The sequence below is a fragment of the Lepidochelys kempii genome, chromosome 1 (genome assembly GCF_965140285.1).
Source record: "Lepidochelys kempii isolate rLepKem1 chromosome 1, rLepKem1.hap1, whole genome shotgun sequence".
Taxonomy (NCBI): domain Eukaryota; kingdom Metazoa; phylum Chordata; order Testudines; family Cheloniidae; genus Lepidochelys; species Lepidochelys kempii.
In genome coordinates, this window is record NC_136380.1 from 14,604,046 (window position 1) to 14,632,007 (window position 27,962).

A 27,962-nucleotide genomic window follows, 5' to 3' on the forward strand; every position below is an offset into this window, starting at 1 on the left:
TGGACAGATGGATCAGATAGGAATACTTCCTACAGACTCATGTTCAGTGGAATTTGATGTATGTCACACAGTATGCCTGGATAGAGTAGGGAGTGTTACATACAGTATGTGATGGAAAAGCTGAGCCGCGTGGCATAGAGGTGTAGCCTCATTCGGGACAGAGGATCTTGGGAACCAACCCTTGGGAATCAAGCAAACAACACTGCGTTTCCAGTTTGCCAGTGAATCGAATGCAAATCTTGGAAAGCTGTGGGGACCATGCCTTGATGGCCGTGGAGTTGGTACGTTGAGCAGAATGGAGCCGGGGTGGAAATGAAATTCTGATGCGAAACAGACGTGAAATGTCATGAAACAGTCAGGACCATTTCTAAGGTGGAATGACAGGTACCGTTCAAACTGGTGTGTGTGTGAGAGAGAGAGAGAGAGAGACAGCACAAGCAGGCTGCATGCTGCTGCAAGGCTCAGAAGGTTCTTTAGGACAATGGGCACGTCCGAGAGGAAAATGCCAGGTTGCAAAGGGCTCCTTTAAACTTCAACGTGGCTATTTGGAAATTCACCAGACAATCAGGATTTACTGGGGCTGACATGGGGCTGACTCCCCTTCTGTCCTATTCTTGTCTATGGATCTAATTATACAACTTGAATGAGCAGAGCCAAGGGTGAAGGTGCTGGGGTGTGGCCGCACCCTCTGGTTTGAAGTGGTTTCCATCCTATCCAGGGTTTACAGTTTGGGTCAGTGGCTCTCAGCACCCCCACTATAAAAATGGTTCCCATGCCACTGAGCAGAGCTGCCTTCCTCATCCTCAGTTTATAGCTGTTGGAGGCCTTTGCCCTGTGGTCTCGGCTCTCTGGGCGTGTTTATTTAACTGCTTAGTGTGGTTTTCAGAGAGACACAGAGACTCTATCAAATGAATGTTCCACCGGGACCCCGGTTTACTCTCCAGATGGCTCCTCTCTCATAAGCTGCCCCCGGTGTAACATTTTTCTGAGCTGTGACTTTTCTTGCCCCTCCCTCCTTTCCTGTCTGCTGATTTCTGACACTGGGACTCCTCCCTGAAGGGCTGCGATTGACAGCTGCAGCGAATGCCCTGCTGCCTGCAAGCCCGTCAGGCAGGAGTGGAGGAACAAAAGCGGATTACTCCCCCTTTCTCCCTGTGTGAGCTTTTGTGCTTTTCCCCAGCAGCCTCAGAAGGGCTGATCTCTCCACCTCTCCTCAATGCCTCCTGCAGCCCTGTGAGGGAGGCACAGTTGTAGCTTCACTGGCCCTAGCTGTGGTCCAGGTAAGTACTTGCCTTGCGGATGAGGGACCCCTTCTTTCTGAACAAAAGGGATCTCTGACAGTCAGCCACTTGGGCACCTGCCATGCGGGCTGTGCAGGGAGGGGATGGCAGCAGTGACAACTGGCAGAGACCAGTGGCCTCTTTGCCCTGTGATTCATGCACATTAAGTAAAGGGGGTGGACCGGGAAGCGAGAGGTTTGGCTTGACACCCAGGGGTTCTCTTTGTGCTAGCTATCAGGAGCCCCGCTGAGCCAGGTTAATGTGGAGGGTTGTGCACTCTCACCACTAGCGTGGCACTTGGAGATCAGGGCTGGGAGGGGGCAAGGATTGTCCGATCCTCAGCCACACGCCTGTGCTGTTCGTTGTACAGTGTGATGCCATGCTATACAAAGTCCTGGTGCTCGTGTGTGTCACAGCTCCAAGGCGCACTCTGTGCAGGTGGCTTTCAGGGTTTTCTTTGTTTAACTCAGATGAATTACCTCAGTCGAAATCAATTTCATTTTCTTTGAGATGCATAACGAAAGGACTCTTAGTGACATTCCGGGGCTCGCTTATGCCTGCGTAACTCAACTGATGGTTCTGTTTTTTCGAGCTCTCAGCATCAAAGCATCTCACAGTCATTCATGGATTTTACCGCCACGATACCCTGTGAGGCAGGGAAGTGCCATTCTCCCAACTCTACAGAAACTGAGTGGTCCAAAGTCACCCGGGGTGCCAGAGATGGGAATTTAACTCAGGTCTCTCAAGTCCCAGTCCAGTCCCCTAAACACTAGATCATCCTTCCTCCCTATATGATACCCTACTGCTGATCTACACTGTTGTAAAAGAAAGTGAAATCAGGCCACTTTGTACCAGTGAGCACAGAATAGTCCAGTGATTATATAGGAAAGGGGAACAAAACTGTCAAGCTTTACAAGTTGAATGAGCAAAAGCTTCGTAAATGACAGGAGATTTTTTCCATGCTTCACTGACACCTGTACTGCAAAATCCATAAGAGAGGTTTCAGAAATGGCCTTGAAAATGAATCTAAAACCAAGGCATCTTTTCCCAAATGGTTAATTTTGTTTTTAAAAAATTGGTGAAAATTATTTTAATATGGGATTTTTTTTTTGCCAAATTATTTGGATTTTCAGTTAAGACTTTGTTCACTCATTTTTTTTTCTGTTTTTTCCCCTGGTTGCCAATTTTGATTGCTCAGCTTCTGTCCACAATGGAATTATCCAAAATAATTAAATCCATAAATTCTAAAACACTAAATTATGAACGCTCCGATTTTTTAAAAATGAGTCTACCCCAAGTTCAGCAGGCATCTTTTGTTGGGGAAAAAAAAAGATCTGATGATTAAAAGTCACACACAACCATTTTCCTTAATTTTGTTTCCCATCATAGATTTTTAAAATCAGAAGGGTCCAATATGGTCATTGGGTCTGACTTCCTATATGACACAGGCCATAGAACTTAACCAACAACTTGTGGTTGAAGGAAGCTATCTTTTAGAAAGGCACCGTGTGTGTGTTTTGTAATAATATAATCTCCAAGTGATGGAGAATTTAGGCAGTTCTGCCTTGGGCCATTTCTGGTCCCAAAGAAGTGAGACTTGAGGCAGATCTGAATTCAGATTAAATTGAGTAAATGCTGGATTAAAGACCTGAACCATAATTTAGAAACTGACTATAGTTATTTATTTAGATCACTGCCCTCCCCTCCCCTTAGGCATCATCTGCACTTAACTTCCTACAGCGGCAGAGCTGCACGGCTGTAGCATGTCAAGTGTCGACACTGCCTATGCCAACTGGAGGAATTCTCCTGTTGGTTTAGGTCATCCATCTCCCAAAGAGGTGGTAGCTAGGTTGATAGAAGAATTCTTCCATCAACCTAGTGCTGTCTTCATGGGGACTTAAGTCAGCTGAACTACACCGCTCAGGGTGTGGATTTTACATACCCCTGAGTGGTGTAGTTATCCCAAGCTAACTTTCTGGTAGAGACCAGGTCTTAAGCCATAGTTTTCATCATTGTTAGTTTCAACAGTACAATATAATAGTGTGAGAGCTCTTTAGCCCCGTTATCATCCCCTGGGCAACAAACTAATACAACTAGCAAGGAAGGCAGTTTAGTGGTTAGAGCGCGGGACTGTTGCTCCGGAAACCTGGGTTCTATTTCCTGCTCTGCCACATTGGCCTGATGGGTGACCTTGGGAAAGTCGCCTCCTTTCTCTGTGCCTCAGTTTTCCCTTCTGTGAAATGGGGATAATACCAATCTCCTCTGTAAAGGACTTTGAGATCTACAGATGAGAGCTAAATAATAATAGCATGGTGCATCTGGTCACATCTTCCTGTAGTAGCTGGTTCCAGCACAGCAAAGAGCTGCTGATGGAGTTACTGCTTAAGCTCAAGTGCTTTTTGGTGCTGAGGTCCCAGGTTTGAGCCCTGTGGGGTCCGTGTGCTGGTGGGTGTGATCTGGTATAAAGCCACGTAGCAAAGCTAGGCCTGAGCTACACAGTTAACCCCTGTGGGAAGGTTTGGGCCTGGGGGATTGCTTCTGGCCCATCTCTTAGGCCACATGCTGACAGTCGTCCTTCCAGCTAGTCGAGCCCTGATTTCAAATGTGGGTGTCTGAATAGGGCATTGAATTCCCATCTTGGACATTTGTATCAGTAATTAGGTGCCCAAATGGCCTTTGAAGTGCAGAGCAGAGCATCCAGCCAAGGGATTTGAGTGCCCTGTTACGGTCCCTATGTTTGGAAACCGGACCTGCAGCACCAAAGAGCCCAATTTAAGGGGCCCTGGGTGGGAAGGGTGGATAGAGCTATTGGAGGATAAAGTGGTTTCTGAATCGCCTCGTCAGGGCCAGGTGCTTGGCATTAGCAAATAGTCTGTGGGCTCACGAGAGGGCAAGAAGTTTGGGTTATTCCTAATGCGAGCCAGAACAATGGGAAACCAGAGAGCAGAGCTGCAATTAGCGCTGCTCAGGCTGCGGCTTACTCTTGCCCTGTCAGAAAAGAAGCCATCAAAGGCAATGGGAGGCTAATGAAACATGCAAGAAGAGGATGACAAAAGAGAACAAGCCCTGACTTTGCGCACCCCGGTTACTTCCCTTTAAGAGGAAAGGGGGCATTAAACATGATCTCCATCTTTATTGCTCTTACCTGTAAGCCTCTTGCCGTTTGGGTAGGAAGATCTCTCTTAACTGTGGAAGAGTGGGCCTTCTCGGTCCCCTTGCACTGCTGCCTGCAGATACACCAGTTGAGGACCAGTCCTGTGATGTGGGTGCAGTTGCATTGACTTCAGTGGGGGTACACTGATTTACACCAGTTGAGGATCTGGTCCCACTGGTGTCTTTCACCAATGCCATCTCCGGTCTAGCTTTCCCAGGGGCTTTGTGCCGACAGGTACGTCTGCATTTATGGAAAGAAGAATAAAGGATCGATGGAGGGAAAATGGGAGCTGCCTGGAAAATGGACGATTGTGGGTGGGGGTCACGGTGTTCTGCGTGTGTGTGAGATGGACAGAAGAGAAGCTGGGCATGGCTGGTCAGCTCCCCATCAAAAATGAGTCTAGGGATCTCAATCCATTTCCTCGTGGTATCCCCAAAACCCTACCACCATTGGTACCTCTGTGGCTAATCTCAGCAGACAGGCCAAGAGAAGTGACCATGGAAATGGGATTTCAGGAGGGATGTTGGAAGACATTGAATCTGGTCCGTGGTTCCAGATGTATATGTCTTAGAAATTACTGGGAAGGATTTTTTTTTTTTTAAATCTCCCTCTGTAATCCTAGTAGCTCCTCTTTGCTGCATAATGAGCCAAGTTCATCCCCTGGTGTATCTCCGCTGAAGGCATGCGGTCATGCCGTGAGCCTAAGCCCTTCTGTATTCCCACCCTACACGCTACTGCCAGAATCTTTCTACAGAATGGGCCTTGTGAGGTGTCCTGTGAACGCTAATAACTCAGTGGTTATGAATATCATTGTAAAACACCTATGTTACCGTTGTGTGAGGTCATGAATTCTCTGTGTATGATGCTACTAAAACATGTTTAAGGCCAGACACCCTTGCTTAGGGAAAAGTGATAAATGGGTGTGTCTTAGACCAAGGAATGTGGGTTACCTCCATTTAAATATTGGCAGTAAACAAAGCCATTGAGCTAAACCAGTGGGGGGGGGGCAGAGAGGGTATCCTGTTCTGAACTCAAGAGCCAGAGAATTTAACATGACCCCTGCACCCCAGAGAGACACAGGAGACTGCAGTGCTTCAGTGAAGGTGCTACCTACGCCAACAGGAGGAGTTCTCCTGCCAACGTGGATAATCCACCTCCCCCAGGTGTGGTAGCTAGGTTGACAGGAGAATTCTCCTGTTGACCTAGCACTGCCTACATCGGGGATTAGGTCATCTTACCTCCATTGCTCAGGGGTGTGGATTTTTCACACCCTTGAGCCAACGTAGCTGTACTGACCTCATTCATTGCCTGGTGTAGACTGGGCCAAAAACATCCCTTTGGAGATATCAGGACAGAGATACTCCATCTTTTACTTCACCTGGGAAAACAAAGAAACCAATCCATTTGATCTCTGTGATGAGTCCTGACAAGTAAAAGCCTGGCAAGGAGACTGTGAGTGAGAGAAATCATCTTGAATAAAGACTGTATTATGTAAGATTAAATTTGGCTTTTAGATGCATGTTTTCACTTCTATTTGCTTTTAACCATCTCTACCTTTTGCTCTTTAACTTGGCATCACTTAATCCACGGTTAATGAACTTGTTTTGTTTTCATTATAAATCATCAGTACAGTGTGCACGTCTAGAAAGCTGGCAGGTTGGAGTGGCTGCCTGTCTTTGTAAAGGCAGTGAACTGAACCCTTTCTCTGGGAGGATCTGGCGAGAGGGGCTGGATTTTGGGGAGAATTCAGGGCTGGAAGGGTACCCAGGTTGGGAACCCACGTTGGGAAAGCCAGCATAAGACTTGTGGGCTGCTAGCCAACTGTTGGGGCCAGAGCTCTGGACCAAAGCTGCAGAGCCACAAGACACCCAGGGTTATCAGGCAGCCAGTGACCGAACCCCCTTACTGGCCTGTATGAACCCCAGGGGTGTTGTGAGGATAAATACACTAAAGATTGTGAGGTGCTCAGGTACTGTGATATGGGGCCATATAAGCACCATGAATAGACAGTAATTTTCCTTTCAATTATCTACATGTTTATAGCTGGGGGTTACAAAATTATTCCTTGTTTGTACCTGTGACTGGGTGGACCAAGAGAGGCCCTCTTCTGGAGACCCTGTGGTCCTACCAAACCCCACCCATGGAAAGGAGCAGTGAAGGTGGGTCCTCTGGGTCTTCCTAGAGAGACCTTATGGAAGCAGCCAATCGGAGCCCAGCAGGTTCAGATAAAAGGAGCTGCAGGACCTAAGTTGGTCAGTTCCTGGCTAGAGCAAGAGGAATAAGGAAAGGGACTCTGCTCTCACCAAAGGAGCTCAACAAGCTGGATCTGGGGGGAGAGGACCTGAGAACTGTGACCCTAAAGTAATGGGTGAAAGTCAGGGGGCTAGGTGGGAAAAGGCCCAGGGAAAAGCAGTAGCAAACTGGAGGCAACAGTACGTGGCTGGGTTGGGACCCGGAGTAGTGTGTGGCCTGGATTCCCCAGTGTGGCCCCTGGGGAAGTGACCTGGGCTCCCGGAATGGAACAAGGCTTGCTTAGAAGTCTGAGTGAAAGGTGGAATTTAAAGGGCCCAGAAATGCGGCTCAAGACCCTGGTGAGCGCAGGTAGCTTGCTGGACTTTTGCTACCCAGAAGGGGTTCATCCATTTTGGCTGCATGACTTGGCTGGAGGGCTGAGGCACTGAAGACCCGCCTAATGAGGTTGACAACGTAAAGGGGGCCCTTCCTCAACATGCTGTTAGCTTGGGATAGTTTTCAACATATTTCATTTAATCGAATCACAAGGTGTATATGTGACCTGGAGACGCCCTGGTGCCAACTGGCAGAGGACACATGGGTTGCGTAGGGTTTTATGTGGGTCCCCTGGGTCACACGTATGCACAGTAATTCGTCAAAGCGTGGCATATGATGTCTCTGAGCCAGTAGCCCTCTGGGTGTCCTAATCATTGCAAAATGTACGTACGGATAGTATTGAAGGAGTTATGTATCTATACTGGAAATTCTGTTAAGGTCCTGGGATTAAAGCAGGCCACCAGGACGTGACATTCCTCAGGAATGTTTCTTTGAGGCAGGAGGTAAGACCACCTAGCTCTGTGTCTGGCCGCTTGTGTATTGTTTATTGTATGCCTCGCGCTGGAGGCCTATTTACATACTGAACCAGTTGTTGAGTACGAAATCTACAAGAAGAAACTGTCAGCAGGGCAGTGTCCTGTTTATGAACCAAAACAAAGTCTTGTTCTGATTTCATAGATACTAAGGTCAGAAGGGACCATTATGATCATCTCGTCCAACCTCCTGCACAACGCAGGCCACAGAATCTCACCCACCCATTCTTGCGAAAAACCTCTTACCGATGTCTGAGCTATTGAAGTCCTCAAATCGTGGTTTAAAGACTTCAAGGAGCAGAGAATCCTCCAGCAAGTGACCCATGCCCCATGCTACAGAGGAAGGCGAAAAACCTCCAGGGCCTCTTCCAATCTGCCCTGGAGGAAAATTCCTTCCCGACCCCAAATATGGTGATCAGCTAAACCCTGAGCATATGGGCAAGACTCACAAGCCAGATCACCCAGGAAAGAATTTTCTGTAGTAACTCAGATCCCACCCCATCTAATTTCCCATCACAGGCCATTGGGCCTATTTACCATGAATATTTAATGATCAATTAATTACTAAAATCATGTTATCCCATCTTACCATCTCCTCCATAAACTTATTGAGTTTAATCTTAAAGCCAGATAGGTCTTTTGCCCCCTGATTCCCTTGGAAGGCTATTCCAAAAGTTCATTCTTCTGATGGTTAGAAACCTTCGTCTAATTTCAAGTTTAAACTTCCCAATGACCAGTTAATATCCATTTGTTCTTGTGTCCACATTGGTAATGAGCTTAAATAATTCCTCTCCCTCTCCAGTATTTATCCCTCTGATATATTTATAGAGAGCAATCATATCTCCCCTCAACTTTCTTTTAGTTAGGCTAAACAAGCCAAGCTCCTTGAGTCTCCTTTCATAAGACAGGTTTTCCATTCCTCAGATCATCCTAGTAGCCCTTCTCTGTACCTGTTCCAGTTTGAATTCATCCTTCTTAAACATGGGAGACCAGAACTGCGCACCCAGGTGAGGTCTCACCAGTGCCTTGTATAACGGTACTTAACACCTCCTTATCTCTACTGGAAATACCTCGCCTGATGCATCCCAAGACCGCATTAGCTTTTTTCATGGCCACATCACATTGGCGGCTCATAGTCATCCTGTGATCAACCAATACTCCAAGGTCCTTCTCCTCCTCCATTACTTCTAATTGATGCGCCCCCAGCTTATAACTAAAATTCTTGTTATTAATCCCTAAATGCATGACCTTACACTTCTCACTATTAAATTTCATCCTATTACTATTACTCCAGTTCACAAGGTCATCCAAATCTTCCTGTATGATATGCCAGTCCTTCTCTAAATTGACAATACCTCCCAGCTTTGTTTCATCCGCAAACTTTATTAGCACACTTCCACTTTTTGTACCGAGGTGAGCAATAATAAGATTGGTCCCAAAACCGATCCCAGAGGAACTCCACTGGTAACCTCCCTCCAGCCTGACAGTTCACCTTTCAGTAGGACCCGCTGTAGTCTCCCTGTTAACCAATTCCGTATCCACCTTTCAATTTTCATTTTGATCCCCATCTTTTCCAATTTAACTAATAATTCCCCATGTGGCACGGTATCAAACACCTTACTGAAATCTAGGTAAATTAGATCCACTACATTTCCTTTGTCTAAAAAATCTGATCTATTTAGAGGTTCCAGGAGACACCTTGGCTCCTCCATCAAGAAGGCAAATTGACAGCGTGTTTGTCTCATGAAGGAAGTGTCACAGCCAGCCTGGCTTTATATTGCTGCAAGGACTTTGGGTGAGCGTTGCCCTATCAGACACAAGAGTATCTTGTTGATTAAATCTAGGCTCCAGAATGTGTGATGATTTTATTTTACACGTAACCATTTGTTCTCAATACTTCCACTTGGGCAATCACCCCAATCTGTTCTTTGCTTCTGTTTGTTTTCACTATAAACAAGTGCTGTGAGTTGAGAGGAGCAGTGATCTCAGGTGGAACTGGTAAGCTGGGGTGTCTTGCTCCTGTGGGAGCAGCAACTCTGTGAACAATGTGAGTGTTGAGTGGACCCAGGGGCTGGATGCTCCAGGGAGATGCTCTGAGGGCTCCAGGGTTAGGGTGTGTCTGTCTCTAACTGGTGAGTGACAGTGGGTCCTGTGTAGGCCTAGAGAACAGTGCTTGGGTTGCCCATGGCTGGTGGAATCAGGGAACTGAACCAGAGCAGGCACAGACAGGATCTCTTCATGCATGTGCCATTGCCTTCTGTTGCATGCTCAGCTGATCTCTGAGCTACAGGTCAGAGATTTCCTTTCCGCACAAGCATAGAGGTCTGTGGTTTGAGAGTAAGACAATCTGAATTTTGGCCATGGCTCATTAAAGGACTAAAGCACATGCGCACATCCTGGTGATTCGGTGGGAGTTAAGCATGTGCTTAAACCTAAGTATGTGGCTACGTGCTTTGCTGAATCAGGGCCTTAATTCCTGATGTTGCTGTGAAGTTCCTTATGACCATGTGTACAACCAGAAAGTCCCAGGGAACTGAAGGTTTGTTGCAATGTTAGGGTGAGTGCATGCAACAAAATCTTTTAACTTAAGAGCAATTTTAGCCAATACTTACGAGCTGATGTTAGTTGCCAGTAATTTGACAACTATTTCATTGTGTTCCTTGCTCTTTCCCCTCTGCCCCTGCCCTGAAATCAGGATGCATCAGATGATAAAAGAAGAATCCAGTTACAGAACAAGCAGCCTTGAAAATGCAACTCGAGAGCAGAGCAAAGAAAAGCTGCACATGAAACTCTGCAGTGGGTCCTGCCATGCTGAGCAAATCCTCCGGACTCTGAACTCCTACCGGCAGAGCGGCATCTTCACGGATGTTGTGCTCTTGATCGATGGGCAGGAGTTCCCCTGCCATCGGGCCACCTTGTCAGCCAACAGCACCTACTTCCGGGCCATGTTCGGTGGTAGCCTCAAGGAAGGTCACCAAGATATCATCAACATCCAGAAGATCTCTGCCTCCACCATGAGCCTCCTCCTGGACTATATGTATGGGGGAAACATAGTCATTCAGGAAGACAATGTTGAAGACATCTTAGAGCTATCTGACTTGCTTCAGATCTCCAAGCTCACGGATGCATGCGTCACCTTCCTTGAAGGCCAGCTTCACCCGTGCAACTGCTTGGGCATCCTGAAGTTTGCCGACTCATTCTCCATTGCCTCCCTGGCTGAGAAGAGCAAGAGGTTTATGCTAGAAGGCTTCGTGGAGGTGTCATGTCACGAGGAGTTCCTGGAGCTGAGCGTGAAGGAGCTGGTCAAGTATCTGTCAGATGAGCAGCTGGTAGTCCCCAAGGAGGAAGTGGTCTTCGAAGCGGTGATGCGGTGGGTACGGCATGATGTTGCCACCAGGAAAGGGGCTTTGAAGGATCTCCTCGAGCACGTGCGCCTCCCTCTGCTGGATCCCATGTACTTTCTGGAACAGGTTGAAATGGATGAGCTCATCCAGGACTCCAAGGAGTGCATCCCTTTACTGCACGAAGCACGGAAGTACTATATCCTTGGGAATGAAGTCAGCTCTCTGCGGTCAAGGCCTAGGAGGTAAAAACAGAAACTGTTTCCTAAAGCTGCATACCTGAGTCACGGATTCCTAGATACTAAGGTCAAAAGGGACCATTGTGATCATCTAGTCTGACCTCCTGTAGAACCCAGCCCAAAATATTTCACTATTAATTACATAGCAGGTGTGACCAGGGTCTCAGTGGGGGCCAGCTGAGGTCACTCAATTAGGGTGAACTGCAAAGAATGGGGCAGACAAACCCCAAAACTAGTGGATAATTCAATACTTAAATTCATCAAGCCAGCATAAAACAGCTTCTTTATTAGCACACTAATTATTCAGAAGTCAATAACACAGTTCCCTTAAAGTACCCAGCCTCAGGCCTCCATCCAGGTACCCAAGTCAAATATGATGAAGATTTCTGAAAATCTTATTTCATCACATAAAAAAAAGGTTTGACCAATCCCAAAGGATCAGACACATTACCTCCCCGGTTACTGAATATTCCACATTTTACCCAAATACACGCTCCCAGCCCATTCTTATTAACTAAACTAAAATTTATTAAAAAAAGAAAAGAGCAAGAATATGGTTAAAAGATCAATATACGTACAGACATGAGTTTAATTCTTGAGGTTCAGATACATAGCAGAGATGGTGAGCTTTGTCGTTGCAAAGAGTTCTTTTAGAAATAGTTCATAGTCCAATATCATATTCAGGGTGGACCAGTCAGCACTAGGATCCCAAGCTGGTGGTTTAAGCTTTCCCTGATGAAGCATCAAGCAGATCTGAGATGATCAGGATCCAAAGATCTTTTATACAATTTCAAGCCGCCTTTGACACGTTGCAGTCCCTTGGGGAACAATAGGTAATTAGGATGACTTTGAAGGAGGGTCCATCACCGGTACTTAGCTATACAAATTAACATAAGGCAATTTGCTTGTTCCTCCACCATTCACAGATTATTTGCTGTATATTTCAAAGTGAGGTGAACACAGTGATATCTGGTGTTTACAATTCATTTAAATGCTAGGATGTTCTTTTGATCCCTGAATTATCAGAATACAGCATAAACAGGGACTGTTGATTACATTGTCGACCATTACGCACATATATGTAAATACACAAACATTATGTCCCCACATGTCTTTAAGGGTTGAATATGAATCATGCATCACAGCAGGGAAAGATGATTCTCTTCCCAGCAGTAAAGGAACATAATGCAGCCCAATAGTCTTGGTTCTGAAAAGACTTGTGCATAAGTGTTAGCTAGTGGTAGTAGTTTATTTAAAAGTCCCTAAAATTCACATGAGCTACTTATGTGGTTCCTCATGCTAATGCCTTCCTAAATTGCCTTTGCTTAAATTGGAAAGGGCTCAAAAAAAAAAAAAGAGCTACAAGAATGATTCGAAGTCTCGAAAACATGCCTTTGTAGTGAGACGCTAATGAAGCTCAGTCTGTTTAGTTTATCCAAGAGAAGGCAAACAGGTGACTTGGTCATGGTCTACAGGCACTTTGCTGCTAGATGGGGAAGAGATTTCTGAGAGTAGATGGCTCTTTAATCCATCAGAAAAAGGATGGATGAGACCAAATGGCTGGAAGCTGAAGTGAGAAAAATCTGAGTGGAAAAAACATGCACGATGTCAACGGTGAGGTTAAATTAACCATTGGCACAAGTTACCACAGGTTGTGGTGGATTCTCCATCACTTGAAGGCTTTAAAGCAAGACTAGATATTTTTTTAACACTAGGCTCTAGCTCAAACAAAAGTTGAAGGCTTAATGTAGAAGTTACGAGGTGAGGTTCTCTGGCCCATTTTATGCAGGAAGTTAGACTATATAATGGTCCCTTCTGATTCTAACAACTGTAACCCGTTGCCAGATACAACTCTTTACTCCTCCCTTGCTTCACCTGTACATCCCGAAAAGCTTTCCAAAGCAGGCTAATGTTGTTATCCCCACTTACCAGAGAAGACGACTTGAAGTTCACAATCTTGGAATGAGCTGGCCAAAATTTTTGGAATTTTGAAATTTCTATGAAAAAATTGGTCCAAAATTTTGAATTTTGGTGGGAAAAGGGGAACGCTTTTCCCCACCATTTTTTTTGCAAATTTTCCCTTCTTCTCCCCACCCCCCATTTTCACACTAACTACAGAATGGATCAAAACAATCAGAAGTTAAATAAAACATAAGACAAAGTGTCCATCTTCTGCAATTCCCCCCTTTTGGTTTTCATTAGCTCTAGGCAGTGGGCAGGGTGCGTGCCGGAGCCACTGTTTATGGACAATCCTTTTGTGTTGTTTTGAGTGGCTTTTAATTTAAGGGATAGGCACCCAAAGCACATTGTGGGTGCAAGAAATGTGACTGGAGAATCCCCCGCTCGGTGCTCAGCGTGCTAGGCCACGCTGCTTCCCCAGAGCTGCAGCAACGTTATCAGCTCTTCTCTAAAGTTAGGAGCTATTGGAGGAATTGCTGTTTCATGCAGGGTGCCATCAGTCTGTGGAATTTACTGCCGCAAGTCACATGGATTTAAGTCCAATGGATTTGAAAAGGGGCAGGATCATTTCATGGCCAATGATAGCATTGTAATCATACATGCTGAGTGATGCGTAATCAAATCTCATGCCTGAGCGTATCAACTGCTTTCATAGAATCATAGGACTGGAAGGGACCTTGAGAGGTCATCTAGTCCAGGCCCCTGCACTCATGGCAGGCCTAAGTATTATCTAGATCCTCCCTGGCAGGTGTTTGTCCAACCTGCTCTTAAAAATCTCCAATGATGGAGATTCCACAAACTCCCGGGGAATTTATGCCAGTGTTTAGCCACCCTGACAGTTAGGAAGTTTTTCCTAATGTCCAACCTAAACTTCCCTTGCTGCAATTTAAGCCCATTGCTTCTTGTCCTATCCTCAGAGGTTAAGGAGAACAATTATTCTCCCATCTCCTTGTAACAACCTTTTATGTACTTGAAAACTGTTATCATGTCCCCTCTCAGTCTTCTCTTCTCAGGACTAAACAAATCTAATTGTTTCAATCTTCCCTCATAGGTCATGTTTTCTAGACCTTTAATAATTTTTGTTGCTCCTCTCTGGCCTTTCTCCAATTTGTCCACATCTTTCCTGAAATGTGACATTCTGAACTAGATGCAATACTCCATTTGAGGCCTAATCAGCACGGAGTAGAGCAGAAGAATTACTACTTGTGTTTTGCTTAAAACACTCCTGCTAATACAGCCCAGAATTTGATGTTTGCTTTTTTTGCAACAGTGTTACACTGTTGACTCATATCTGCAGTACTCAGTCATTTCCCTTTTTGTATGTGTGTAACTGATTTGTTCCTTCCTAAGTGGAGTACTTTGCATTTGTCCTTATTGAATTTCATCCTACTTACTTCAGACCATTTCTGCAGATCATTCTGAATTTTAATCCTATCATCCAAAGCATTTGCAACTTCTCCCAGCATGGTATTGTCCATAGGGGTCAGGAGGGAGTCCCGCTATCTGTTGCATTGCACAGCTTGACTGGGGGATTTAGTTTGTTCTGTTTTTCACTGAAGCAGCGAGTATGGGCCACTGATGGGCAAGGGTCTGGTCTGGAATGACAGACCTTGTGTTCAGTCTTGAGAGTTTGGACGGAATGCTGCCGCAGCGTGTTCTGACACTTGTCCACGGGAATCAGCCTGGAGGCAGGGAACTGAACTCTCAAGTCCTAAGCTAACACCCCAACCACCTTCCCCCCTCTCGTCTGGCAGTGAGTTTGCCATGGGCCAGCTGCCAAGAAAGCTCTGTTTCCCATGGTCACTGGTCTTGCTCTTGAGGCTGGCAGCTTTCTTGGTTGTGAGGAACATAACTGTCAGGAGAGAGAATGATCACAGAGTGGGGACTTCCGGTAGCTGGGCCGATCCTGTGGAGAGTTTCGGAGGTCACTTTTAACTTTGACTCTATTTAACAGAAGCTGGACAATGCCTTTGAACTGCACAAACCCATAATAAAGACAACTCCTTCCCCAAAGTGCTTACAATCTAAATAGCAAAGACGGACAAAGGATGGGAGGGGGAACTGAGTGACAGAGGGGTGAAGTGAGGTGCCCAGAAAGTCAGTTGCAGAGTTGGGAATAGAACCCAGATCTCCTGACTCTCAATCCAGTGCCATATCCACTAGATAACGCTGCCTATCCCAATGAGACTCCTCATGGTAATAGGTATCATAGTGCTTTCTACCAGACAGTATGGTAGGAGGCTAAAGCTTGGAGTATGATGACAGAACAGAAAGTTGGGACTGTCGCTTTAATATTTACCCATGTGTTTCTCATTCTAGGTTCATGGAATTAGCAGAGGTCATAGTAGTTGTAGGCGGCTGTGATAAGAAAGGCCTCTTGAAGCTCCCCTTCACTGATATGTACCACCCGAAGAGCAGGCAGTGGACAGCACTCTCTAGCGTGCCAGGGTACACCAAATCGGAGTTTGCAGCCTGCACCCTAAAGAATGACGTGTATATATCAGGTGAGAAACCCACCCAACAGCCCCGCAGCTACACCTCCAAGCATTTCGGAGAGAAACTGCCAATTCAGGCTCTGTGATGCTTTCCTCTCCAGCTGCAGAGTCACCCGGGTCTGTTTTACGTGTGCGTCTAGGATATGCAGTATGTGTGTTTCTGCTCTTGTCACGCTGTAGTGGTTAGCAGTGTTCCTTGTACTTATAGTTGGAAGTGTAAGCGGCCGAGAATTCATTCCCAATATATCTCCTTGGCTACAGATTCACAGATGTTAAGGCCAGAAGGACCTTTGTGATCATCTAGTCTGATGATCCTTTTAACACAGGCCACAGAACTTGCCCAAAATAATTCCTAGGGCAGAGCTTTTAGAAAAACACCCAATCCTGGTTTATAAATTGTCAGCGATGGAGAATCCAGCATGACCCTTGGTAAATTGTTCCAGTGCGATATCCACTGGATAACTTGCATCTTTTTTCCAGTCTGAATTTGTCTAGCTTTAGTTTCCAGCCATTGGACCATGTTATACTTTTCTCTGCTAGACTGTAGAGCCCATTATTAAATATTTGTTCCCCATGTAGATGCTTAGACTGTTGCCTCTTAATCTACTCTTTGTTAAGATAAACAGATTGAGCTCTTTGAGTTTCACTATAAGGCATTTTTTCTAATCCTTTAATCATTCTCATGGCTCTTCTATGAACCCTCTCCCATTTATCAACACCCTTCTTGAATTGTGGGCACCGGACCTGGACACAGGATTCCAGCAGTGGTCGCACCAGTGCCAAATACAGAGGTAAAATAACCCCTCTGCTCCTACTCGAGATTCCCCTGTTTATGCATCCCAAGATCACATTAGCTCTTCACCACCGTGTCATTGCTAATGCCGTGTTTGGCTCCCCACATCCAGCAACGTTATTCTTCCACACATCCATCGTTGCCATTCTGGCTGTAGCAACCTGAGAAGATCAGGGCAAACCTGCGCCTACCATGACACACAGACTTCTTTGACCACCCAAGAGCATGCTTGCGGTTGAGGCACCTGTTGTGGGCTTATTTGCCCTGCCCAGATTTCCCTGCAATGTCGATGTGGCATGAAGAATGGTCTGCAGCTGGCAACAGAAACCAGTCTGTTATAACTGACCTGACCCTGTGGGTACCTGACTTTGATTTACTACCATGCTCATGGGTCCTTCTGAACCGATTTTTGAATGGACCTGGGTCAACTTGCAAGCCAGCCTCCTCTCCTGAGGCCAACGAGAGGACCATGTGGCTGTGGTGTGGCCAAAGACCGACAACGTCTCCCATCTCTTGTGACAGCTTTTGGACCAGATTGGATGGTGGTCAGAGGGCTCTGCGCTCCGCTGAGGAGGCTGCCGCAAATTGGGTTGGCAAGGTCTGCCCCCGATAAGAAGAACGACCACAGTGTGTGTCACCCTGGGAGGTCACATTCCGCTGATTATCCACCGAACCCCCCAAATCTTTTTTGGAGTCGCTGCTTCTCAGGATAGTCCCCCATCCTGTAAGGATGGCTGACATTCTTTGAGACTTTTCTTTCTCCTCCTTCTCCACCTTCTGCCTCTACAAGCGAGATCCCTATGTCAAGCACTACATCAGTGCGTGGTGGTGGTATTTGTCATTTACACTAAGCTGTCTCAGAGCCCCCAGTTCTGAGGTGATGGTGGTGGCTCTCCCCTTGATGGTGTGGGGCCTCTCTGTCTTCCAGGAGGGCACATCAACAGCAGCGATGTTTGGGTGCTGAGCTCCCAGCTGAATGTCTGGATCAAAGTTGCCTGTCTGCACAAGGGCAGATGGAGGCACAAGATGGCGACCCTTCAGGGCAAGGTACGTACTTCATTCCCCTCAGTCTGCAGTTTAAAGTTATAGACTGTCGACCAAACCTATTACCTGAGGTTTCTGCATAGGTGCCAACTTCTGCTGGCGCCAGCGGGTGCTTGATCCCCTTTGCCCCCAGCCCTACCCCTGCCCTGCCCCCATTCCAACCCCTTCCCCGAAGTCTCTGCCCCCTCCCTGCCCCTATTCGACTCCCTCCTCAAATCTCTGCCCCAGCCCTGCCTCTTCCCTGCTGCATTCCCGCTCCTCTCCCTCCCTCCCCCCAAAACAGCTGTTTTGCGGCGGCATGCACTGGGAGGTAGGCAGAGGGAGTGGGGACGCGGCGCACTCAGGGGAGGAGGCGGAGGTGAGCCGGGGTGGGGGAGCTTGGCTGCCGGTGGGTGCAGAGCACCCACTAATTTTTCCCTGTGGGTGCTCCAGCCCCAGAGCGCCCATGAAGTCAGTGCCTATGGGCTTCGGCACTTATTCCTCCTCCCATGGTAACAGCAGATAATATAGGAACATGTGACAGATCCCATAGGATCAGGTCCCATTGGAAGAAGATCTAAAGGAATACAGGAGAGCTGGCAGCATAGGCACCGACTCCATGAATGCTCTGGGGCCGGAACACGCATGGGAAAAAGAAAGTAGGTGCTCAGCACCCACTGGTGGCCCTGCTGATCAGCTCCTCCCCTTCCCCCGAGCACCTCCCGCCTGCTGTGGATCAGCTGTTCAGCGGCATGCAGGAGGCGCCAGGGATGAGGGTGGGACAAGCTTGGGGGAGGGGGCGGAATGGGGCAGGAAAAGGCGGAGCAGTGGCGGGAAGAGGTGGGGTGGGGATTGAGACCCCCGGGGAAATGAGGAAGCTGGCGCCTGTGTCTGGCAGTTTTCAAGGAGACCATTTTAAAGGCGGGGAGGGGAAGACAGGAAGAATAAGATGATGACAATACGGCTCCAAGAGGAGCTCTTCAGTTACCACAGAGTCAACACAAAGTACAGTAGTAACATGGACAAATTGCTAAGGAGGAGTGCAAAAGAAAAGCATGAACATTTAGGGACAGAATCGGACAGGTGAAAGTACACTGAGAGTTTCACCTAGAAAGGGACATAAAAGGAAATAAGAAGTAGTTACTTAAAGCTTCAGTCTTCACTAATAAGGTTAATGGTGACCAGATACTCCACACAATTAATATTGACAACCGGGGGAAGGAACTCAAGCCAAATAGGAAAGAACAGTTTAACAAATATTTAGATAAATGAATGTATTCAAGTTGACAGGACCTGATGAAATTCATTCTCGGGTGATTCAGGAGCCAGCTAAAGCAATCGTGTAACCATTAGCAATTATCTTTGAGAATTCATGGAGGCCGGGTGAGGTCCCAGCGGATTGGAGAAGGACAAACATGGAAGGTATCTTTAAAAGGGGGAACAAAGAGGGACCAAAGGAATTATAGACGAGTCATCCTAACAGAGACACCTAGAAAGGCACAGGAACAAATTATTAAACAATCAATTTGTAAGCACCTAGAGGATAATAGGGTTATAAGAAATGGCCAGCATGGATTTCTCAAGAATAAATCATGCCAAACCAACCTAATTTTCTTCTTTGACAGGGTTAGTGGTCTAGCGGATAGGGGGGAAGCAGTAAAATATACGAATGGCCATACTGAGTCAGATCAATAGCCCATCCGTGGCCAATGCCAGGTGCCCCAGAGGGAATGAACAGAACAGGTAATCATGAAGTGATCGATCCCTTGTTGCCCATTCCCAGCTTCTGACAGTTGGAGGTTTAGGGACGCCTGGAACATGAGGTTGTCTCTCTGATCCTCTTGGCTAATAGCTGTTGATGGACCTGTCCTCCAGTAGATGTGATAGCTTGATTTTTGTAAGGCTTTTGACACAGTGCCACATGCTGGTTTCATAAACCAACTACAAAATGTGATTGAGATGAAATTACTATAAGGTGGGTGCACAACTGGTTGAAAGACTGTACTCAGAGTAGTTACTAATGGCTCACTGTCAAACTGAGAGGGGGTATCTACTGGGGTCCTGCAGGGCTCAGTCTTGGGTCCAGTACTAGTCAATATTTTCATGAATGACTTGGATAATGGAGTCGGGGAGAGTATGCTTACAGAGTTTGTAGGTGACACCAGGCCAGCAGGGGTCGCAAGCGCTTTGGAGGACAGGATTAGAATTTAAAATGACCTTGACAAACTGGAGAATTGGTCTGAAATCAACAAGATGAAATTCAATAAAGACGCATGTAAAGTACTTCACTTAAGAAGGACAAATCAAATGCACCACTACAAAGTGGGTGATAACTGGTTAGGTGGCGACAGAGCTGAAAAGGATCTGGGCATTATAGTGAATCGCAAAATAAATGAGTGAACAATGTGGTGCAGTTGGAAAAAAGGCTAATCTCATTCTGGGGTGTATTAACAGGAGTTTCGGATGTAAGACATGGGAAGTAATTATCCCACTCTACTTGGCACTGGTGAGGCCTCAGCTGGAGTGTCTAATTCTTGGTGCCACACTTTGGGAAAGATATGGATAAATTGGGGAGTTCAGAGGAGAACAACAAAAATGATAAAAAGTTTGGAAAACCTGTTCTATGAGGAAAGGTTGTTTTTTTTTTTAAAAAAGGGCATGTTTAGTCTTGAGAAAGGAAGACCAAGGGGGGAACCTGATAAATCTTCAACCATGCTAAGGGCTGTTATAAATAGGATGGTGATCACTCCACTTCCGCTGATGGCAGGACAAGAAGTAAGGGGCTTAATCTGGAGCAAGGGAGATTTAGATTAGATATTAGGAAACTCTTTTCTAACTATGTGGGTAGTTAAACTCTGGATTAGGCTTCTAAGGGAGGCTGTGAAATCCACATCTTTGGAGGTGTTTAAGAACAGGTTGGACAAACACCTGTCAGGGATGGTCTAGGTTTACTTGGGTCTGCCTCAGTGCAAGGGGCTGGACTAGGCGACCTCTCAAGATCCCTTCCAGCCCTACATTTCTCTGATTCTATGTGATAGCAGTAGTCACTTCTGTCTCTGCTAGAATACAACTGGGCTGTACGAATCATTCACTCCTGGCTATTTTGATATAGGAGTAATTTTGCTTCGATTGAAGCCAATGACAAAAATCTCAGTGTTTGATCAGGCGCCTAGTGTTGCTGAAATGGCCTATTATAAAATCTAATACTTGTGACAATAAAATATATAATTGAAGGGTACAGAGCTTTGTGGTTAGAAAGCTGGACTCGATCTTTGTGTGAAAAACATGCAGTCCAGAGGTTTTAAAATGGGGCATCCTGTTGCTTACCTTGTGGAGTTCAAGGTGTGGGTTTCTTCTCTGTCTTGGTGCCCCTCAGTCGCACAGTAACAGGGCAGGTCACCTCCTGTGTGTCTCCTTGTGGCCAGAGATGATGCTGAAGCACCTTGCCTCAGTTTCCCCTCTTTTTCAGAGCTCCAGATATAAATTCTTCTCCAGCTCATCAATGCCCCTCCTGGGAGCTGGAGTTATTAAATTAACAAAAATTCCAAATCAAAGTGCTCAAAGCCCCATCCAGTCCTTGCTCCCAGTCTTCCCACTCAGGGGTGTCCCTTTGCCTTAAAGACTGAGGATTCTCTGCTGGAGCCTGCTTACACCCAGCAGCTGTTGTCCTCCGTTTTGATCTCCCTGAGCAACTCCCTCTCCAGGAAGCTTCTTGCTGCCCTTTATAGGGCAATCCCCTAATCCTTGCCCAAGTGTGCCTCAGAAGTAACTAGCATTGGGTGATCCCAGGCCTCTATGGGCAAGCTGCTCTGTTATACACACCTTCCTGTTAATAGTTCACTCTGCATTCTAACCGTTTGTCTCTTTTCCATGCCCCAAGGCAGCTTTTGCACATGCCCCTGTGGGATTGTTATGCCCAGTACCAGGTGTCAGATTCTATATCCCGGTGTCCCTCGCTCCCAGTATGATTTCTGCCGACTGACTCTGCTCCTTCCACGGCAGATCTACGCAGTGGGGGGGTTTGACGGCTTTTACCGCCTGGCCAGCGTGGAATGCTACGATACATTCTCCAACAGCTGGTCGGCCGTCACCCCTTTGCTGGAAGCGGTGAGCTCGGCAGCTGTGGTCCCCTGTCTGAACAAGCTCTACGTGATTGGGGGCGCTGTGGATGACAGCGCAAACACAAACAAGGTACCGTGGTGCCAGGGCACGGCGAGGATAAAGGGAACCCTCAGCAAGTTTACTTTGGTTGAGACGTCTTGTAAACAAGGAGCCCGAGGGTGTGATTCCTTTTTTTTCAGGTGGTTCCTCAATGCCCTCTTCTCCAGCTGTGATGTTGCCTGGGTAGTTTGCCTGACCCGTTTGTGGTTGTAGTAGGGGAGAGCTGTCTAGTGGTTAGAGCAGAGGACTGGATGTCAAGTCTCCTGGGTTTCATTCCTTGCCTATTGTGTGACCTTGGGCAAATCACTCACTTTTTGTTCATCAGTTTCCCTAGCTGTAACAAGGCAATAATATTGACTATGCCTACCTCATTATTATTAATATTGTTGTTTGGATTGCAGTAGTTTCTAGGACCCCTAGTCATGGACCAAGACCCCATTGTGCCAGGTGCTGTACAAATACTGAAATGACAGTCCCTGCCCCCTCCACCCCCCCCGAAACATTTACAATACAGGTTACGCCTTATGGGGGGCTATCTCACAAGCTGGCTCTTTAAGGGGAGTTGGAACCAGCCTCACCTGTGGCTGATGAGCTGTTTCCCAGCTGAGACTCATCCAGTCATTATCGAAGCCTGCAAGTGGCTAAGCTGGAAAGGAGAGCTTCAGAAGGGAAATGGGCTTCTGTGGCAGGCCCTGGATCTGGGGGGAGATGTGCAAGGGGAGAGATCTCTGGGCCCCTGTAGAAGACCCTGGGTCAGGGGGAAGACTAGTTTTATATGGGGATCTGAGGTTGAACTGTTGGATTGTGTCTGAAGAATAAACTGTGCCCTGAAGGATGCAGTTGCCTGTGGTGTTAGTCCTCTCGGGGCAGGGGCAGGCCAGGCTCGGGCTCAGGGACTGTTTAATTGCAGTGTAGATGTTTTGGCTCAGGCTGCAGCCCAGGCTGTAGGACTCTGTGAGGTTGGAGGGTCCCAGAGCTTGGGCTGTAGCCCAAGCCCCTGTACACTGCAATTAAACAGCCCAAGCCCTGCAACCCCGAGGCAGCTGGCACGGGCCAGCTGTGGGTGTCTAACTGCAGTATAGACCTACACTCAGTGGCAGACAGCAGCCTATGGGCATGTTCAGAGTGTTTCAGATGATCACACGGCTTATTCCTTGGGGATTATCCGACTGGGGAAGGCCTCCACGCACCAGATATGCTGCTACAGGACTCGCTAGTTAATAGTCATCATTATATTAATAAGAAATACTCAGCACTTTTTATCTTCAGTTCACTTCACAGACATGGAACACGCCCCTGCAGGAGGCAGGCATTATCCCCTTTTTACAGACTGGGGAATTGCGAGGCAGAGGCCTACGTTTTCAAACGTCCACTGGCTTTGGGTATTTTATTTTTCAGGGGGCCAACTTGACACTTACAGGCCTGATTTGTTTTCCAAAGGTGCTGAGGGCTCACAGCTCCCCTTGAATTCTTTTGGAGGTGCAGATGCTCTGTACTTCTGAAAATCGGGCCCCTTAAGGCATCTGGTTGGGCCCCCAAAAATTAGTGGATACTTCTGAAAAAGCTGAAGTCTAAGGGCCACATTTTTAAAGGTATGTAGGCACTTAAGTCCCATTGGTTTCATTGGGAGTTAGGCACCTCAGTACCTTTACAAATCTGGGCCTAAGTGACTTGCCTGAAGTCACACAGTGAATCAGTGTAAGAGCCAAGAACAGAAACCAGGTGTCCTGACTCCCAAGTCCTGTTGTCTGTTCACAGGACCATGCTCCTTCTCCCATTCATTCATTTTATGATAGATCCACAGCAATGTGTTGGCTCAAAGGGACTGTGCCATCGATGTGCGTTGGGTTCAAAGGCATAGGTGCTGATTCGGTGAGTGCTTCGGGGCTGAAGCATCCAGAGAAAAAAAATTGTGGCTTCTCAGCACCCACCAGCCACAGCTGTTTGGCAGCACCGCTGATCAGCTGATAGGCGGTGACACCAAACAGCTGTTTGGTGGCTCAGGGAGAGGTTTGGGGGAGGGCGGAGACCAGTGAGCGGGGGAATTTGGGAGGAGGCAGGAAGAGCAAGAGCAAGGGCAAGGCCTTGGGGGAAGGGGCAGAGTGGAGGCGGGAAAGGAGGAGCAAAGGAGGGGTCTTGGGGGGGAGGGAGTGGGGTGTCAGGGCAGAGCAGAGGTGGAGCACCCCTGGGAAAAGTAAAAATTGGTGCCTATGGTGTTAGGTTTTAGTTACTGGGATTTTGCCTGAGCAGGGACACCACGAGAGTCTGTGTTTCAATAGCTGATTTCCTGTTTCTCCTCCCAGGTCCAGTGCTATAATCCTGAGGAGAACAAATGGACATTCCTGTCTCCCACTCCCTTCTATCAGAGGTGCATTAATGCTGTCTCCTTGGACAACATGATTTACGTTGTGGGTGGACTCCTGAGTAAAATCTTCAGCTACAATCCCAGGAAAGACACCTGGAGAGAAGTGGCCACTCTCCCAGGACCTCTGGTAAGGAGAAATCTCTAGAGCAGGGATTGGTAACCTTTGGCATGCGGCCCATCAGGGAAATCCGCTGGCGGGCTGGGACGGTTTGTTTACTTTGCAGCATCTGCAGATTCGGCCGATCGCAGCTCCCACTGGCCGCGGTTCGCCGTTCCAGGCCAACGGGGGCTGCGGGAAGAGAGTGGCCCGGCCTGAGTGGCTTTCCCTGATGGGCGGCATGCCAAAGGTTGCCAATCCCTGCTCTAGAATATCCTCTGTGCACATTAGAATCTTTGCAGAAGTTTAAAGGCAAGGTGCTAAGAGCTCTGACCCTTATCCAGTAAAAGCACTTAAGTACATGCTTAAATCCCAGCATGTAAATAGTCACTGCTCCACCCCAACTCCAGCTGGCTGAAATTTTCTGGCAATGTATATTTTTTTAATGAAAAATGGCTTTTTCATCTAAAATGAAAATGGTAAACATTTTCTGATTTTCAAATGGCAGAAAGGGAAACTGAATTTTGTTTTTGGTATAACTGTAGGTTGCAGTAAAAAAAATTGGTTTTTGAAAAGACAAAAATTCAGATCTTTTTTTTCATTTAGGAAAAAAGAAAAACCTGAAAATTTTTCATTTAATTAAAAAAAAAAAAGGTCAGATTTCTTATTGTTGAAAATGCGGTAAGAAATTTAAAAAATATGTATTTCTATTTAAACAAACCAAAACCCTGTTGACTTTTTTCAATCAGCTCTACTCAGCAGCTTGCATGATTAAGCCTGAAGTGCAGTGAATTTCACGCGGAGGTGACGAACTGCCTTGTTGTGCCTCTTGTGAGCATCTGCTAGTTCTGAGAAGCACAGTATAGAACAGAAAAGATCACCTCACTCGGTTCAGGCAGGATCTCCCTTGTTTGTCTCTAGATGTCTATAAAAATCCACAAGCATCGCCCAGAAACAGCCCTTCTGACACCCAGGGGCTCACACCATCCAGGCCCCAGACCTCTTGTCTTCTGCTTACCGTTCTTTCCCTCCCTGCTAGATGCATGATCTCGCAGATACACAGGTCCAAGCGGAGTCAGTTGAGACTAGAGCATGATCCGCACTTCGTTCCTTGTTAAACCTCCCCTTTGAACCCTGTTGTACAAAGCTGGAAGAGGTACCCTCACCTCTCCATCCTTTCCTCCCCTCTGCCCGCAGGAGAGCTGTGGGGTGACGGTGTGTGGTGGGAAGATCTACATCCTGGGTGGCCGGGATGAGAATGGGGAAGGCACGGACAAAGCTTTCACCTTTGACCCAGCGACGGGGAACGTGGCTCAGCAACCCCCGCTGCAACGCTGCACCAGTTACCACGGCTGCGTTACCGTTCTCCAACGTGTGAGCAGATGACCCTGTCGCTTCCTTCCCCTCCCCAGGAAGAATCCCCCTGGAGAAGGCAGTTACCCTCAGTGCCAAAAAATGACCCTCTGTCCTGTTCATTATTGTTATGTGCCAGTCTGTGTGGAAGAGCAACGTCAGGTGACCAATGCAGGCAGGAAGGAAGGTGGGGGTCAGGGGAGTCACGACTGCAAATATTAAGTAATTGCTTTCATTGTTTTGGTGGAGATGAATGCTGCTTTGTAATGGGGGAGCAGGGATGTGGGCAGTACGTAACATACGGGGCAGGGAATACTGCACTAAGACGGTGCCCTCCAGTAGGTCTCAAGTAAAGCTCGTCAGCAATTTTCTGACAAAACATTTTATTTTCTTTTTTTTGGTCAGAACCGAAACCGTTGGCAAAATGGCATCTGATTCAACAGACTCTGAAAACTTTTGGTTTAAAAAAAGGAAAGTTCCAGTTGTTCAAGACTAAGTGAATTTTTGCTTGTAAATTTCAGTCAATTTACACCCACACCCACATACACGGAAAAAAGGTCGCATTCTGCACAAAACCCTTTGAAATTATAGAAACAGTTAAAATGATTTGAACTGATTTTATTTTATTATTATTATTTTTCAATTTGTGGACATTTTTCAGATTTTTTGCCTTTTTTTAATCCCAATTTGGGATGGGGGAAAACATTTCAAAATGTCAAAACTTCTCAAGTGTCTGAAAGGTATCTGATTCTATGTAATGACCTTTAATCAGCTCAGCCCTACCAGGTATCTGCTTAAGACAAGAAAGGTTTCACTATAGATTCCAGTTCCCCAGTTCATTACAACCTGAGGCCTTGATCCTGCAGAGATGTCTGTACATGCATCCCAGTGGGAAGGTTAAGATTCTGTCATGGGTATTTTTAGTAAAAGTCAGGGACAGGTCATGGACAATAAACAAAAATTCACGGAAGCCCGTGACCTATCCCTGATTTTTCCTAAAAACACTTGGACGAGAGGGGGGACAAACAGAGTGCTGCTGGGGCTTGCAGCTACTCAGCCTTACTGCATCTGTGGCAGGGGCTGACCCACAAGGGCTGATCCAACTCCGGCTGCTGCTCTGGCGGGCCAGGGACCGCTGCTTAGCTGTTCCGGCAGCCCCTGGGGCTGACCACCAGCCCACTGTTCCAGTTGCCCCGGAATCCATGACCTCCATGATGGAATTGTATCCTTACCCCTTGGTCAAGGTGTGTTATGTCTCCCTCTCTTCCCAATCTACAGAGGGTATGAGCACATTACAGTCCTGGCTAGCAAGCCTGGCTCTTAGCTCAAGCTGTAGAGATTTGTCCTTTTAGCTATGGAGGACTTTGGTTCCATTCCTTGAGCCAGCCAAGAGAGCAGCCATCATGCATGCAGAGTTTACACGCTGACATTCGGTCCCATTGACTTTGGGCATCTGGGCCTGACTTTAGACTAGATACCTCAGGCAGAATTCTCAGCTGGACCCCTGACAAAATCTTCTACTTAAAAAAAAAAAAAAAAAGTGTAAATCTTTTGTTCCAGCTCTGGGTTGAGCCAACCTGTTGGACATGGTTGTTCTACCCTGGCGTCCCCTCCCCGCTCATGCCTTAGGTTGCCTGGTGCTGCGCTCCCCGCCATGGGAGGAGCGGTGTGAAGAACTGAAACACGGCACGTGGCGGAACACAGCTTGGCTTAGAGGTAGGTTGAGCTGGCAATTAGAAAAAAGGTCTTTTCACCTGTAAACTTAGGAGACTTGATGCACAGCTCCTTAGACACAATAATCACTGAGCCCCAGGATGCCTCTTCTTCAGAGAAGAACTACACTTTCAGGTCATGTCCTTAACCCACTGCTGGAATGGATGGTTTCTGATTGGCCCATCAAGGGGACAGCATTGTCCAATGAGGTTAGGACTTACAGTGGCTCCCAAACTGTGTGCTGGACCTCTGATTTGTGCCTCTTAGAAACTCCAAGGTACTTGGTGTCACATGACCTAAACCCACTTCCAGCATCCCCCTGATTGAGTTTGAAGGCCCCTATGTAAGGAGGCCATAAATGGACCACATAATTGTTCAGAGGTAGGTTCCCTTTAATAGTGACAGGCAACTGGATCACAGTTTTTCAGCTGTTTGTAATATTGGGCTGGAAATCTTGTGGGCATAGGATCTTTAGTGAGTTTCTCTAGCTTCTCACTCCAGAGCTAGAAGCTTGAAAACCTTCTTTTTTTTAACATTTCAGAACCTCAGAGACCATCTATGTATTGAAGGCTCAGGGGGTACTTATTGTTCCTGAACCATCTCTTCTGTCCCTACCCTTCAAATCCCCAAAAGCTCAGTGTCTTCAAATATTTTATCTCATCCCAAGTTACATTGTTTTTGAAGAGTCCTTAACCATTCCTGCCCCCTCACAATGATGATTAAAATCCTTCTGCAGACCTTTATTTGTTTTAATTTGACAAAGTTGATGTTTATTCCTTAGGCGCTGTGTGAGAAATATCTGACTTGCTCGAGTGCTAGGTAAATACTAAGTTATGTCAGTGCCCTTACAAGATTTACTGTGATACAATAAAATGGGCCCATAGGCTT

General features: G+C 46.8%; 1 protein-coding gene across 1 annotated transcript; it reads left to right on the plus strand.

Annotated features, from left to right (window-relative positions):
• Nucleotides 1–1,119: 1,119 nt before the first annotated feature.
• KLHL35 (kelch like family member 35) lies at nucleotides 1,120–27,962 on the plus strand. The gene is made up of 7 exons (XM_073334894.2): nucleotides 1,120–1,280; nucleotides 10,231–11,121; nucleotides 15,394–15,578; nucleotides 17,291–17,409; nucleotides 21,388–21,576; nucleotides 23,850–24,038; nucleotides 25,206–27,962. Exons 2-7 carry the CDS (start codon nucleotides 10,232–10,234, stop codon nucleotides 25,392–25,394), a joined length of 1,761 nt encoding a protein of 586 aa, XP_073190995.1. The 5' UTR covers nucleotides 1,120–1,280; nucleotide 10,231; the 3' UTR covers nucleotides 25,395–27,962.